Source organism: Mauremys reevesii, linkage group 2, assembly GCF_016161935.1.
Source record: "Mauremys reevesii isolate NIE-2019 linkage group 2, ASM1616193v1, whole genome shotgun sequence".
Lineage (NCBI taxonomy): Eukaryota > Metazoa > Chordata > Testudines > Geoemydidae > Mauremys > Mauremys reevesii.
This window is the reverse complement of record NC_052624.1, coordinates 222315905-222331926: the sequence shown is the minus strand read 5'-3', so window position 1 is coordinate 222331926 and position 16022 is coordinate 222315905. Positions and strand designations below refer to the sequence as shown.

General features: G+C 40.7%; 1 protein-coding gene across 1 annotated transcript in view; it reads right to left on the bottom strand.

The window, feature by feature from the left end:
- Positions 1-16022, bottom strand: part of LOC120398359 — a 92419-nt gene that overhangs the window by 11321 nt on the left and 65076 nt on the right. Inside the window, exon 4 of the mRNA XM_039525723.1 lies at positions 2107-2365. Coding sequence (XP_039381657.1) covers positions 2107-2365 — 259 coding nt within the window. The remainder of the gene's footprint in view (positions 1-2106; positions 2366-16022) is intronic.

Genomic DNA, 16022 nt, shown 5'->3' with positions numbered 1-16022 from the left:
AATCTGTTCTATTAGAACTCCGTTACAGAAGACGAAATGCCAAAGCATTTGAAAAAATCTCCAGGCTATGATAGATAGAGGCCACAGCAGGGACTCAACACAGTGCTGTGTGACAAGCATAATGGAAAGCCAAAGAATCAAATGGACGCTCATGGAGGGAGGGAAGGGGGACTGAGGACTCGAGCTATCCCACAGTTCCTGCAGTCTCCGAAAAACATTTGCATTCTTGGCTAAGCTCCCAATGCCTGAAGGGTCAAAAACATTGTCGCCAGTGGTTCAGGGAATATGTAGTAAATTTACCACCCCCAAGGGAAAAAAATCGTTTCTCGCCTCTTTTCAATGTCACCGTATGTCTACTGGATGCTGCTGGTAGACAGGGTGCTGCAGCGCTAAACAGCAGCATCCTCTCCCCTCCCCTTCCCGGTGGCAGACGGTACGGTACAATATGACTGATAGCCGTCCTCGTCATCATCCTGTGAGTGCTCCTGGCTGGCCTTGGTGAGGTCGGCTGGGGGCGCCTGGGCAAAAATGGGAATGACTCCCGGTCATTCCCTTCTTTAAGCTTTGTGTCCTGGAGATTCAGTCCTGGCAGATGGTGCAATAGGGCTGGTAACCATCCTCATCATAGCAGCTGGAGGCTGAGCTCCTCTCCCCACCCCCTTTCATGTCTAATGGAGATTCTGGACTATCATAGCAGCGGGAGGCTGTGCTCTTCTCCCCCACACCTTTTAATGAGTAATGGAGATGTCCTGCCTGGAATATCATAGCAGCTGGAGGCTGCCTCCTCCTCATTTTATCTCACTAAAAAGTCAGTGTTTCTTATTCCTGCATTCTTTATTACTTCATCACACAAATGTGGGGACACTGCCATGGTAGCCCAGGAGGGGTGTGGGAGGAGGGAAGCAACGGGTGGGGTTGTTGCAGGGGTACCTCCTAGAATGGCATGCAGCTCATCATTTCTGCGGGATATCTGGGGCTCTGACCTGGAGCGGCTGTGCTTTCTGGTTCTCTAGTAGACTTGCCCCATATTCTAGGCAGGACTGACTCTATTTTTAGACAAAACATAAAGAAGAGAATGACCTGGGAAGTCATTCCCATTTTTGTCCATGCGCCCCCGGCCGACCTCAGCGAGGCCAGCCAGGAGCACCCATGACAGCAGCAGACGGTACAATATGATTGGTAACCGTCATTGGCAATTTCCAAAGCAGCAGATGGTGCAATAGGGCTGGTAACCGTCTCTGCTACCTTACAAAGGCAAGGGGATGCTGCTGTGTAGCACTGCAGTACCGCGTCTGTCAGCAGCATCCAGTACACATACAATGACAGTGAAAAAAGGCTAAACAGGCTCCATGGTTATCATGCTATGGCGTCTGTCAGGGCAATCCAGAGAAAAAGGGTGTGAAATGATTGTCTGCCGTTGCTTTCGCGGAGGAAGGATTGAGTGATGACATTTACCCAGAATCACCCGCGACACTGTTTTTGCTCCATCATGCATTGTGATCTCAACTCAGAATTCCAATGGGTGGGGGAGACTGCGGGAACAATGGGATAGTTATGGGATAGCTACCCACAGTGCAACACTCCGAAAATCGACGCTAGCCTCGGTACATGGACGCACACCACCAAATTAATGTGCTTAGTGTTGCCGCGTGCACTCGACTTTATACAATCTGTTTTAAAAAAACGGTTTCTGTAAAATCGGAATAATCCCATAGTGTAGACATACCCTAAGAGGTACTAGCAATGGGAGATAAAATGAGAGACTGTTCCCTGAAAGAAGTGGAGAAGCTAGTAAAAGTGAGAAAAAGCTGAAAACCATTGCTAGAAATTTCAACTCAACAAGATCTGTGCAGCTCAGTGGAAGTTACATTATTTATTAACAAATCTGTGCTCTTTTAGACATGCCAGAAGACACAAATTGATCACTTCAGTTAGAAAGTGTGGGCCTGCGTCTCCTTCCATTTGCACCAGCATAAATCAGGAGTAGCTCCAGCCAAGAATGGGAGTTCCTTACCTCCAGTGGCAGGGTATTCAGGCTCCATTGTTTTGGTTAAGACCTGTTTCTACATCAAATTAATCATTTGGTCTTTTAAAAATAATATTTACCTTCACAGGCTGATACTTTTACTCTGTTGAGGGCCTTTTCTTCTTTATCCTTCCCTTTCAGCCCCAGCCCGCGGGCTACTGCTAGCTCCTGAGTGCTGAACACGAGATCTATGAGTCCATTCAACAGGCTAACTTCCTGGTGGGATTTCTGCTCTCGTGCTTTTTTCACCACATTGTATAGTTTGTTGGGGTCCACAAGCACCTGCGAGTATCTCTCTGGGTTATCAGGATCAATGATCAAAGGCTTAAAGTATTTATCCTACAAGGATAAAAGAGAACAGAACTAGAAATAAAAGTGAATTTGAAATTCTTGTGCTTTTAGGCATTTCAGTAGCTCTTTGCAGTCGGAAATAGATCTTTTAAAAATAAAAACTAAAATGAAAGCTAAAGAAACACATGTGAGTAAAAGAACAAAGATCATTCAGCTATAAAGAATTGTCAATTGTTACAAAAAATATAGCAAGTCAGATTGTAAGCTATGTAAATTTGTGTAGCTCCATTGGTACAGGATCGAGTTTTAAAATCAACGTGTAATTTCATAAAAAATAGGCAATCCAAAGTTACTTCCAATTGTTACACCTTTGAATGCAACCACCACAACTCTCTAATTATTAGAAATTCAAGACTGATATTATTCAGTGGGAAGAGAGATCTCTTTAAGAGTCCCGTAATGTAAAACAAACAGGGAGGGACAGAGGCCTTCAAAATATAACTATTTTGTAGATCTGTCTGATTTTCTAATCTATTTCTGATTTTTTTTCATTTGAAGTATTTACATCTGACGTCATTCCAGATGTCATAATTTTGTAATCACAGCTAGAAAGGAAATACATAGGATTCTGAAAATCTCCGCAGTTCTACAAATGCCAACTAATAATGCTTGCCTACCTAAATTGTAGATGCACATTGGTCGTTGATTAGATTTAAGAAGTTTTATTCATTAAATCTGTATACTATTCAAAACTATTGCAGATCTAGATGTTACCCTATATCAGAAAAATCAGAAAGAAATTGACTATGTATTTGCCAATTTGATAGATAAAAAAGAATTTTATTTGGAACAAAACCAGATCCTCTTATCATGCTCTGCTAAAACTCATTTATATTCCCCTCCAATATATTTAATAGGCAGCAATTAAATCTTTGATCTGCCTTTCACTTCACTGGCTTACCTGCCTTATAATGAGACTCTTATTGATTTGTTTTTTGACCTATTCTCATGGTGTCTGTAAGCATGACTTGAAAGCAGATGCAGAACAGGAGTTACATAACTTTTTACTAGTGATTGGGAAAATTTATGAAAATCATTATCTGGTGTAATTGACCGTGGAACATTAATTCTCATTCTCTGTTACATGAATTCTCAACCTGGGTATCACAAACAGGTCCAGGGTGTCACAGCCACCCTCCGTTTCTTTATGGGTAGATAGTGGGGGTGGGAGGGTGAAGGGCATTGAAACTTTCTTCTGTTGTAGCATGGAGTCACAGTGTGGAACAAATAAGAACCATTGATCTACTGATGCTGGTCTTCCCATACCAAAACAAGTAGCTTCAGATATTTTTAGTAGAGACAGTATTTATCATGTGTTAAAGATGAGACCAGTGGCAAAAGGAAGAAGGCTCCTTGAATCAATAACAGCCATTCCTTGACATGCAGCTAGAAATTGGCTGAATACAGATCATGTGATTGAGAAGTATGAATTTGACCAGTAGATTGCCTTCTCCCATTTCAGCTGGCCAGCAGTCTGATCCTCTCTCCTCATACTAAGACCTCTCATTTAATCTAGTTTAACTATTGCAACTATGCAACCACTACGAGAAGGCTGAGGTTGGTGCAGCACAGTGCATTTTCAGGCTCTGATCCCAAACCCACTAAAGTCAATGGAAAGATTCACATTGGCATTTATGGGTTGTGGATCAGACTCATAACTCCTAATTGTAGGAAATTCAAAATATTGACATTTATCATTAAAAAACCCTCTCTTTACTAACTGAAATATAACAAACACCAATGTTTAGGTGCAAGCATAATAAATATGTTTTCATTTTAAAAATATAACTGTCCGATTTAGATCTAGCCAGATTCAGTCTGGGTTGAAGGAGTGGTACTTACAGGGTAGATAATGCGACCTGACATGGACCTGAGAAGCAGTGCAGCAGTAATATCCTCATTTCAGTGAACTGTTTCAGACCAGTTTCTCCAGTCTCCTGGCCACAGACATGATTTCCAAGCCCATCAGCATCAGCCCTGCACAAATTAGCTCACCTTTTCTTACATTAAAGTAGAAGGAATCTCCTACCTTCTGTTTGCATATGCATTTTCTTATTTCCTTCTTACAGCATTTTTTGGCAATGATTACAAGATCTTATTTTAAATGAGTGTCTGGTTTCTGGTCTCTGTCCTTATTCCTAAGACACTGAGATGGCCTGAGCCCTAGGATATCTAAAAGATTACTAAGGCTCTGGGATGACAACTTCCATCCTCTGACAAAACTGAACTCTCTGCAATAAGGGTAAAATTTGTCTGTGTAGGAGACAGCGCTTTCTCAAGTGCTGGTCCAAGCCTCTGGAATGAACTCCCACAGGAATAAGGGCCATTGCAAACCTCACCACCTTCTGCTGTAAGGTTTGTTTTTTAAACTCGTACTCTAGCAAACAGCAATTTTTGTGTATGGACATATATTTATTTAAACAATTCCAAAACAAAGCACTCCACTGCATGTTTCTTCCCCTGGGGAAGAGGACAAGAGTACAAACATATCAGATATTAGACATGTTGCTTAACACGCTACTGGAAGGTGTTCAGATACTATGTCAATGAGTGTGGCATAAGAACTTATATAGACTAGAACCGACGGATGTGTTAAGGACAGACTCTTGAGGAAAGACCGTGGAAGATGAAGACAGCTATTGGGTTTTGAGGCATTAAGAGAGGATGCCCAAATTAGTCTCCTCTCTCTCCTGTATTATGTTACCATGGTCAATAAAGCATTTACTGGTTAATTTGCCTCTGATCATTGTTGTAGTTTCTCTGAGAAATCATCATATGATTATAAATACATGAATTGAACCATATTTGTATGATAATACAGGTTGTTTCTCTAATTTCTGGCTTGAAGTGTTTTCTTCATGACATTCAAGTATTATTGATGAGGAAAACATTTGGCTTTGTAGCTTGAGGTCTGATATATTATTTGAAATTAATAGAGGCCCTGTCTCCTGCAGGAATATCCATGGGGAGCAAAAGGGCAGGACATCTATGTAAATTTTACCTCACAGAGACATGTCTGATCCTTTCATTGGGAAGGGAGGGTTGTTGCCCACTTGCACTGGTGCCGGGCCCCCCATTTTCTTCAGATTCCTAAATGGATCTTAACAGAAGGTCAAGGCCACCCCAGTAGAGGGTCCTTGATTCTTCGCTGGCTCTAGGTCAATGATGATCCTTCCAGCAAGATTCCCACAACATAGAGGTGATCCTTAAGAGAGCCACACCATGGAGATGGGCTGCAGAAATATCACAGCACCTGGAACTGTATTATTTCTCTGCCATGAGCTCTTCAAGGACTCTATGCCTCCTTTCCACAGCTTTATGCCCTGCCCCATTTACTCCTCTTTCAGATTATGACCTTCGCCCATGCAGATCCCAGCACTCAAGAAGTGTCCCCTTACTGGTCCATAAGAAGAGGCTGCTGAATCACCCCTCCCCTATTTACGAGAGGTAGGGGGTGCTAGAATACAGAGATGTCTTCAGCATGCAACTCGAGAGGGAGCACTGGACCTAATGCTATTATGAAAGCATTAATTTTAAATGGCATGCCATGAACAAGGAAATCACTTAAGTCACTGCAGCAAGTTTCAAATCTTGCACATTTCACCAAAATATGCAGTGTGTGTATACTTGGAAGGATTAGATTTTTATCAATAAATATCAGTAAATGTCAATTTGACCATACATACACGTGAAAAAAATGTTTCCATCTATAACTGAAATTTATAGAAAGGCAAAGTAAGAAATACGCTGCTTGAGAACTTACAGTTTGATTTAAGGACATTTATTTTGTATATTTTGACATGTGATGTTGACAATTTGTGTTTTTAGGGTTATAAAGCTTTAACTTTTTTAATCTAAACATCTACTGTCATTAAATAATTCTCTGACCCTCCATAATTTCCTGCAACTGTAAAAATTTAAGATTGATAAAAAGTTAAAAACAAAACAATATTATCCATTGAAATTATATAGAAAAAAATGAGTTCTGCCAAGCCTACTTATGCAGGGTTGTTTTTATGTTTGTCTCTCATGGAATTATGGGACCAGATTTTGCTCTAAGGGTCAAACCATAGAAGCGCCATCAATGCCAATGTATTTACTTCAGACTGATACTGGTATAATTGAGAGCAAAATAATCAAAGCCCCTAATGTTTACTACTTTGGCTGAAGTTAACAACAGGAAAAGCATTTCCTTCACTTCACTTTCTGACTCCCTGTCCTGTTTTCACAGGGTGGGAGGTGCCCACGATCCTTTGCCACTTTTTCTAGTCCACAGCACAGGTTCCTAGGTCTTGAAGTTCTAGTCCTTTTCTCTTCAAAGTTCTCTTGACAAAGTATTTCCATTGTATGCTAGGTCTTCCACATCCTTTCCTGCTCTTCTCTTCCTCCCATGCTTTGTTTGATGGTCGTTCTTCACCCATTCTTATCACATTTCTAAGCCTGCCTCAAACATGTGTTCTCCAGCCTGAGAGACCTAAATTCATCTTTCCCCTAATTTCTTCCATGCACACTCTGTCTACCCTCTGTCCTCCCATGTGTCTGACGAAGTGGGTATTCACCCACAAAAGCTTATGCTCCAATACGTCTGTTAGTCTATAAGGTGCCACATGACTCTCTGTTGCTGTCTACCCTCTGCTTGCCTGCTAATCTCCTCAGTATATTATTTTCTACTGCACGTTTCTTTGCTTTTTCCATATCCGTAAGACCCACTGTTTCCAAACCAGGCAGGGTCAAACATACACGACATACACTTTTCCTTTTAGTTTGTTACTTAACTGCTTGTCTCACAGTACTCCTGCCGCCTTTCTCACTGAGGCCCAGGCACACTGGGTTCTTCTTTTCAGTTCTCCAGATCTCTCTCCCATGGCACTAAGTGTACTTCCCAAGTACACAAATTCTTTCTTTTGCTTCAGCTTCTCTCCTGAAATGTCAATCAACAGCTCTTCTTCCAACTTCCCTACGTCAGATTTCTTTGTGTTTACCTCCAAATCATGATCTTCAAACACAGATGCCTAGTCTGATCCCATATTTACCAATTTCTCTTTGCTATAAACCAAAAGGGCCAGATTGTCAGCAATATATATGAGTTTTCTCTGCCTCCCCACAAGCTTGGTTCTCCTAATTAACTCCATAACTAGGACGATGAGAAATGGACTCAGCACACTGCCTTGTCTCAAACCCACCAATACTGTAAAACTCTCTGAAATTCCATGTATCATTACCACCTTAGCTCTTGACCCTCACTTCAGCTCCTCTATCTTCCCTACTTCTTGCATTCTCCCTCCCATCCATCTCAATACTCCAAAAACCAACTCCCGGGGAACCAAGTCATTAGCTCTCTCAAGATCAATAAATGCTACATAGCAGTTATACCCTCCATTTATCGTTCTTTCAAACTTTTGCCTCATTGCAAATATTGCATCTGCAGTACACCTAAAGGCATGGAAAAGCATTTCCATCAATTAATTGAAATTAGCATTCTGTTTATAGCATGAGCAAGCTTTTTCTATTTCTCTAGTTCAAGGTGAGCTCTGCGGCCTCCTAATGTGCCTCCTGGTGATTTCAATACCAGATACGTACATGTGAAAAAAGAGAGAGATGAAGAAAAAAGAAAATAAAGGCAGAAAGGTTAAAATAAAGAAGGGATAAATATGAAGAAAAGGAAACAAATATAAAATGAATGAAAAAATAGGAGAGAAGGGACCAAGAAAAACAGGGGAGTTAAGATATAAAGGAAAGGAAGGAAGGAGGGTTAATAAATGAGAGGAAACACTCAGCAATAAATGATAGATAAAACTGATAATATTGAATAAAAAGGCTAACTAACCAATTATGGACCTGATCCAGCAGGTCTTACTTAGGTAAAACTCCCTGTGGACTGGTACACTGATTTCCCTGCCCAAGAAAATAAAACAGTCAGGCAGCCAGTGAGTCAGTTGTGGTTACTTCTTCCCAAGGCCATCTTTATGAGAACTTACAAAGAGTCTAAGCAGAACAAAAACAGCCATTGCACCACAAAGGCAGCAACTACAGTCAAGAGTTTCCACATACAGATCTGTCGGCAGGGCTCCAACTCACACCCAGATATTTCTCCCTCCGCTCCTCCCCCTTGCTGCCTTTATATTTCTCCTGCTCCATCTAAGGGTATGTTTACAGCATTTTTGAGAGAGCCTCCCAGCCCAGATCGACAGACACAAGCTAGCAAGGCTCACGTTAGTGCTCAAAAGTGCTGTAAAGGTAGTTGTTTGAAGTTGTGGCTTCAGAGCCCAAGCACCAGCCCAAGTCACATCTTCAAAGCAGTGTCTATATAACTATTTTAGAGCACTAGGGCAAGCCCTGCTAGCCTAGATCTCTCCACTCAGGCTGGGAGGCTTGCTCCAAAATGTTAATAGGTCAGGGTTAACTGGCTGCTGCATTAAGCCTTTAGGGAGTGTCCTCATCTGCTACAAAATCAATGGGAATGTGATAATGTACGGGAATAGGGTAGTATCATTTTAAATAGTGTATGAGCCCCATAGTGGAGCTCAGAATGTTCTATTTTTTAGAAGCTGCCAGAATTGAACCAGAGTAGCAGTATATACACACTTAAGCCTTGTTTATTGTGTAAAGACCAAATAATGGACCTCAGTGGGGATTTTTGCCTGACTGAGGACTACAGGATCTGTCCTATTATGGAAATCTATCCAGATATCTCTCTCTCTCTTTGTGTGTATATATAATTCACACACACAGTTCTTTTTACTACATTCTTCAGTAATTTCTACTTTTGTAGATCAAAATATGGTATAAGGATGAGCTCACATAGCTAACATTTTCCTTTGAGTGCTCGATACAGCATTAATATATTGAGAAGTCACATTTATGTTTATTTTATTTATTTATTGTGAACTCCCATTACTTCAAACCAACTCTTGAATGTTTATAAGCATCTATAGCACTACAGATGTTTAAGAGTCCTTCACCTGCTCTCTATCCTGCTCCCTGAGGATCCAGTCTCAGGAAATCTTCCCCCTCTTCAAGAAAGATAAATTTAAATGGAAAAGGTGCAGCGATGAGCTAATAGGCTCTCCCTTCCCCATGATCATTCTATCTTACAAAAGGAGATTGGAAGAGGTTGGCTTGTTTATTCTGGCAAAAAGAAGGATGAAGGGGGAATATGACTGCTCTCTAATAGGGCTGTCAATTAATCACAGTTAACTTACACGATTAACTCAAAAAATTTAACTGAGATTAAAAAAATTAATCACGATTAATCGCATGGTTAAACAATAGAATACCAAATGAAATTTATTAAATATTTTGGATGATTTTCTACATTTTCAAATATATTGATTTCTATCACAACACAGAATACAAAGTGTACAGTGCTTCCTTTATATTATTATTTTTATTACAAATATTTGCACTGTAAACATGATAAAAGAAATAGTACTTTTCAATTCACCTCATACAAGTACTGTGGTGCAATCTCTGTGTCCTGAAAGTGTAACTTACAAATGTAGATTTTTTTTTGTTACATAACTGCACTCAAAAACAAAACAATGTAAAACTTGAGAACCTGCAAGTCCTACTTCTTGTTCAGCCAATCGCTAAGACAAACAAGTTTGTTTACATTTATGGGAAATACTGCTGACTGCTTCTTATTTACAATGTCACCTGAAAGTGAGAAGAGGTGTTCGCATAGCACTTTTGTAGCCAGCATTGAAAGGTATTTACGTGCCAGATATGCTAAACATTCATATGCCTCTTCATGCTTCAGCCACCATTCCAGAGGACATGCTTCTATGCTGATGATGCCCGTTAAAAAAAATAATGCATTAATTAAATTTGTGACCTTGGGGGGAGAATTGTATGTCTCCTGTTCTATTTTATCCACATTCTTCTATATATTTCATGTTAGCAGTCTCCGAAGATGACCCAGCACATGTTCATTTTAAGAACACTTTCACAGCAGATTTGACAAAAAGCAAAGCAGGTACCAATGTGAGATTTCTAAGGATAGATATAGCACTCAACCCAAGGTTTAAGAATCTGAAGTGCCTTCCAAAATCTGAGAGGGACGAGGTTTGGAGCAAGTTTTCAGAAGTCTTAAAAGAGCAATACTCTGATGCAGAAACTACAGAACCCGAACCACCAAAAAAGAAAATCAACCTTCTGCTGGTGGCATCTGACTGAGATGATGAAAATGAACATGCGTCGGTCTGCTCTGCTTTGGATCATTATCAAGCAGAACCCATCATCAGCATGGACGCATGTCTTCTGGAATGGTGGCTGAAGCATAAAGGGACATATGAATCTTTTGCGCATCTGGCACGTAAATATCTTGTGATGCCAGCTACAACAATGCCATGCAAATGCCTGTTCTCACTTTCAGGTGACATTGTAAACAAAATGTAGGCAACATTATCTCCTGCAAATTGTAACCAAATTTATTTGTCTGAGCGATTGGCTGAACAAGAAGTAGGACTGAGTTGACTTGTAGGTTGTAAAGTTTTACATTGTTTTATTTTTTAATGCAGTTATTTTTTGTACATAATTCTACATTTGTAAGTTCAACTTTCATCATAAAGAGATTGCACTACAGTACTTGTATTAGGTGAATTGAAATATACTATTTTTAGTTTTTTACAGTGCAAATAAAAATAAATATAAAGTGAGCACTGTACACTTTGTATTCTGTGTTGTAATTGAAATCAATATATTTGAAAATGTACAAAACATCCAAAATATTTAAATAAATGGTATTCTATTGTTGTTTAACAATGTGATTAATCGCGATTAATTTTTTTAATCGCTTGACAGCCCTACTCTCTTTATATACATTGGAGGGAGGGGACAATACCTGGGAGCGTGAAGAGCTATTTAAGCTAAAGGACAATGTTGGCACAAGAATAAGTGGATATAAATTGGCCATGAACAAATTCAGGCAGGAAATTAGAAGAAGGTTTCAGAGGGGTGAGGTTCTGGAACACTTTCCAAATAGGAGTTGTGGGGGCAAACAATGTAATTCATTTTGAGAGTGAGAGATGGACACATTTTTTAATACAATTGTACGATGGGGTTGCCTGGGATGGTAGGAGACATGGCTCAACAGCTCGAGGCCCATGCAAGGACCGGGACATCACAGAGGGGTCAACGTTGCCTAAAAGATTTGTAAATAGACATAGAAAGCAACCTAAGATGAACCCAAGGCTCATTCTCATACAGGAAAAAAAAATCATACTGTGTCCATCAGCAGCAGGGAATATGTTAAAGCAAGTGAGAGAGCTTTAGTTTGCAGTTTATCTGTTCTATCTGCATAATACAGAGATCAAGAGGAGATTTTTTTCCTTTCAATTTATGGCTTTGTTGTCCCTCAGCCATTTCCTCAAAGGGATCAGAACATCGACAGACACTTGGTAATGATTTGATTTGTTGCTTGAAGAGCGGGAAGGTAGAAACATTACCCAAAGGAGACTCATTTGGATGCAAAGGCCTGCTGCTGCTATCATTCCTGGGGATGCCAAGTGCAAAATCCTGGGCTCACTGAAGTCAGTGGGAGTTTTACTGCTCACTGCAATGGGATCTAGATTTCACTCCAGTTTTTTTGGCTTAATACAATAAAATTAAATTAAAATAAAGGCTCTTCCTGACGCTGACTTCTATGTAAAGAAAACAACAAACAAACGAACAAAACCTACCCAAACAGAGGAAAGAGAAAGTTGTTTGTGCACAGAGTACCTTAAGAAGCTCTAATGTTTAGACATTTTTAAGTATAGGGACATAACTTCCATTAATGTCAAATGGAGTTAAACACAGACATGGACAGGATACTACCCCCCCAGGAAGAATAACACACATGAAACCCTCTACATCTAAGAGTAAGAAACAAAAATCAACAAGAGTAAGAAAATTAAAATTTAAGGTTGATACTGTCACAACTTCAGGGCATATGATCCAACTGTTGGAGAAGAGGACTGAGGAAGATAATTGCAAATGGGAAAAAATGTATGCATCCACGTGAAGGATCTGTGCTGATGAAACAGCTTAACATTTCTGAGTTACTGTCTCAATGGTTATGGCCTGGCTCCTGTAGCATGTATCCTGGCTGGGGTTCAGAAGGACGACAGAGAGTCTTAAAGTCTGGGGCCACTGCCAAGAAAAATTGAGATAATTAAAAAAAACAACTATGTGCAATACAAATGTCTGTGGTGGTGGCAGCAAGTGTTTGTGGCTTGAGTCCCTGTAGTTTCCTTTCTGTAAAGAGCTTGATTACAAGTAATAATAAATTTGAACGGCTGGACCTATCCATGTGTTGAATATGGTTAAAAAACAAAGTGTCAGAGCTAGGGGTGTTGTGGATTTATGCTGTGTTACAAGTGCAGGTAGCCATAAGGGAGTGAGCAATGCTGTGGGGGAAGAGTGGGAGGCAGGGGAGAGGCATGCCACACATCTGTTGCAACTGATGTGATTTTGGGGGAGAACATACTGTAAATATTTAACACTTCAGTGACACAATAGCAATATTTCAAGTGCAATGCACTTTAGGACTCTGAATTAGACTCTGAACAAAAACAGCCTTTCAAGGCTAACTTATATTGGCTCTTATACTCATGAAGGATATTAGTTAAACTTGACCTTAATCACAAGCACTTCAGAAGTAAAAAACACTTATTTAAAATGATGTTGTCCATGCTGTTTCAATGTGGGGGCGGTGTCTAAAAGGCCAAAGGCAGAGTGCAATGATGCAATAATATAATCACAAATGCTTAAAGAGATAGGGTAGTGATTTGTTTCCATTTCTTTAAGAAATGTTCACTTGCATTAAGTTTAATAAACATTGAGTGATTTTATACAGGGACATATATGTGCAATGAATGATACAGTATATTTCTGTAATATGTAAAAATAAAGTCCATAAGAATTTAGTATTCCTATTCATATGTAGTGTGTATATATAGCTCCATCCTGGAGCACCCCTAGCACACTAGAGTGGGAGAGTCCACTTACCCCTCCTTCCTAAGTGGCCCTTTGGTCCAGGTCTCAACCTTTAGCTCATCCTTCCTGGAGTATACACATTAAGGTGCAGTGCCTCCCACCTAGAGTATGTCTACACTGCATCTGGGAGCGAGCCTCCCAGCCCAGGTCCATGGACTTGTGCTAGCAAAGTTTACACTAGCATGTCAAGAACAGTGCAGCTTGTGTAGATGGTGCAGCTTGAAAGCTTGAGCCACAGCATTCAAGCAACATCTACACAGCTATTTTTAACAAGCTAGCGCAAGCTCTGTGAACACATCTGTGGACCTGGGAGGCTCACTTCCAGGGGTACTATAGACATAACCCTAGTGTCCTCGTGAATGAATGTATATACAGGTCTTATGATCTCTATTTAAGGAATCATATAGTAAAAAGAAACTAGCCCTTTACTAAGGGAAAGGATGGGGTGACATTAAAAGAAGGTGTACAGACAGGAACCAGGGATAAAAGGGAAAAGCATGGAAATCTAGACCATCAAAGTAGTGAAAAGAATAACTCCACAGCATTTATCAAATACTTCCCTCCTCACTTGACTACAATCCCACTGAATACAAAAATCAAGAGGAGAAACACCACAGTCTCCCCTCAGACATTAGCTGACCAAAGCTTTTCATGGTGTGGTGTGTGAGATATTCCCCTTTGCAAGGCAGAGAGGTTACCATTTGGTGTGAAGCAAGCCCCTGGATGTTCAAAATCCTGTTTGACCTAACAGACCAGGCTGGTAGGGTCAGACCTACCAGGCAAGGATGGCAGATGGTTCTCTCCTGCATGTGGGAGACTTAGGGATCTGTCCCTCCTTCAAACCACTGATAAGCTGCATCTCCTCAGGGAATAATGTATTGTGACATTTCTCCTAGCTGCAATGTCTGTGGGAACTGCTTCACATAGAAAAGGAGGGAGGGAGTATAAATGTAAAAATGTGGGTCTGTGCACAAGAACACTCAGGAAGTGTGCCCATTTATCTATATACGTTAAACTAGGAGTAACAGGAAGGGGCACCTATGCTCTAAGACTCTACTTTAACAGCTTCATTGAGGCCCATTAGTATTCAAAATAATCTTCCTAATATATTTATTTTTAACTCAAGCCCTTTTTAAAAACAAACAATTTGCTTCCAAGCTCCGTTGACAGGAAGCTGCTAGATGGCAGCTAGTGGGAGTGGAAGCAGGTTGCTGCATGTCTTTTTAATCCAAGACGTAAAATGACCCCCTCCCTCACCCCACAAGGACCGCAGAAGAGGGCTACAAGTTAAAAGTATGAAAAAACAAGGGGCAGAAAATTGCTGAGCTCAGCCCTAGTGTGATATCTGTTAAAGAACTGCATCTGCACAAGAGCCCAAGACACTAACAGAGGGTAGCTGCAATCTTCCTCTATTCCATCCCTTATTCCATCCCTACACTATGGCAAAACTGAATCTGTAACGCTCCAACGCTCTTTTTAATCCATATAAAAGCAATCTGTCCTGACCAAATAAAACCATGCAGGATTGTTGCAAGGACAAATAAGATTAACTCCTTTCTGCACCAGGACAGTGACACAGAAAAGTAGGGTGTATGTTTTGCAGAGTCTAAGGCCCTGGTCGTGCAAAGGGATACATGCACTTGACCATTCCAGCCTTGTGAAGTCCTATTGAAATCAACAGGACTCTGTGCAGTACTAAGGACCCACTGAGCACATCCCATTACAGGAACCAGGAGGACCCAAGTCCACAGTTTATATTTCAGAGGTCCTGGAAAGAGCCTTGGGGGTAGCAATCACAACAAGTAATTATTTCTGAAATTGGGGCATTAAAAATTTCTATTACAACTATACGCAACAAGTTGGATCAGCACAAACATCTACTGGAATTGGTAAAGCAGCACATTTATGATTCATTATTATTAATAAGTAGTTTTTCAGTACAAAAATGTGATAGACCATTTACAAAAACATGTAAAAAGGCACAATCCCTGGCCCCAATAGTTTACAATGTAAAAGCTGATGTGACACAAGTGACAGTTGTGCACACTCTCTTTTACACCAAGTGTTCCATAACAGAAAGTAATTTTTTTCTCTACTCGTCACAAGTGAGACCTCAGCTGGAGTACTGTGTCCACTTCAGTAAAGATGTAGACAAATTGGAGAGTCCAGGGAGGAGAGAGAAAAAAAAAAAAAAGATAAAAGATTTAGAAAACCTGACCTATGAGGAAAGATTAAAAACTGAGCATATTTAGTCTTGAGGAGAGAAAACTGAGGGAGGGGGAACCTGATAATATAGTCTTCAAATATGTTAAGGGCTGTTTAAGGTAGTCACATCTCTCTCCCCATTTGTCTGGGAGGGAGACCACGCCCCCTCGCTATAATGCCTCTGGAGCGACCCAGTTCCGGGAGGAATTAGCCAACAGTTAGTAGGCCCAAGCCTGCAGCCCAGGCCGGGCAGCAATTGAGTCTGTGAGCCCCAGCCCTCTGCCACAGTGGGTCAGCCAACAGTTAATGGCTCTGGCCTCAGGGCCAGCCCACAACATTTTGGCACCTGAGGCGGGGAGCTCAAATGATGCCCTTATCCCCCCTCGCTTGGGCCAAAACTTTGAAAGGTCTCAATTCTGCCTTCTTCCTGTTCTACTCCTCTCATGGTACTGGCTCTACTACC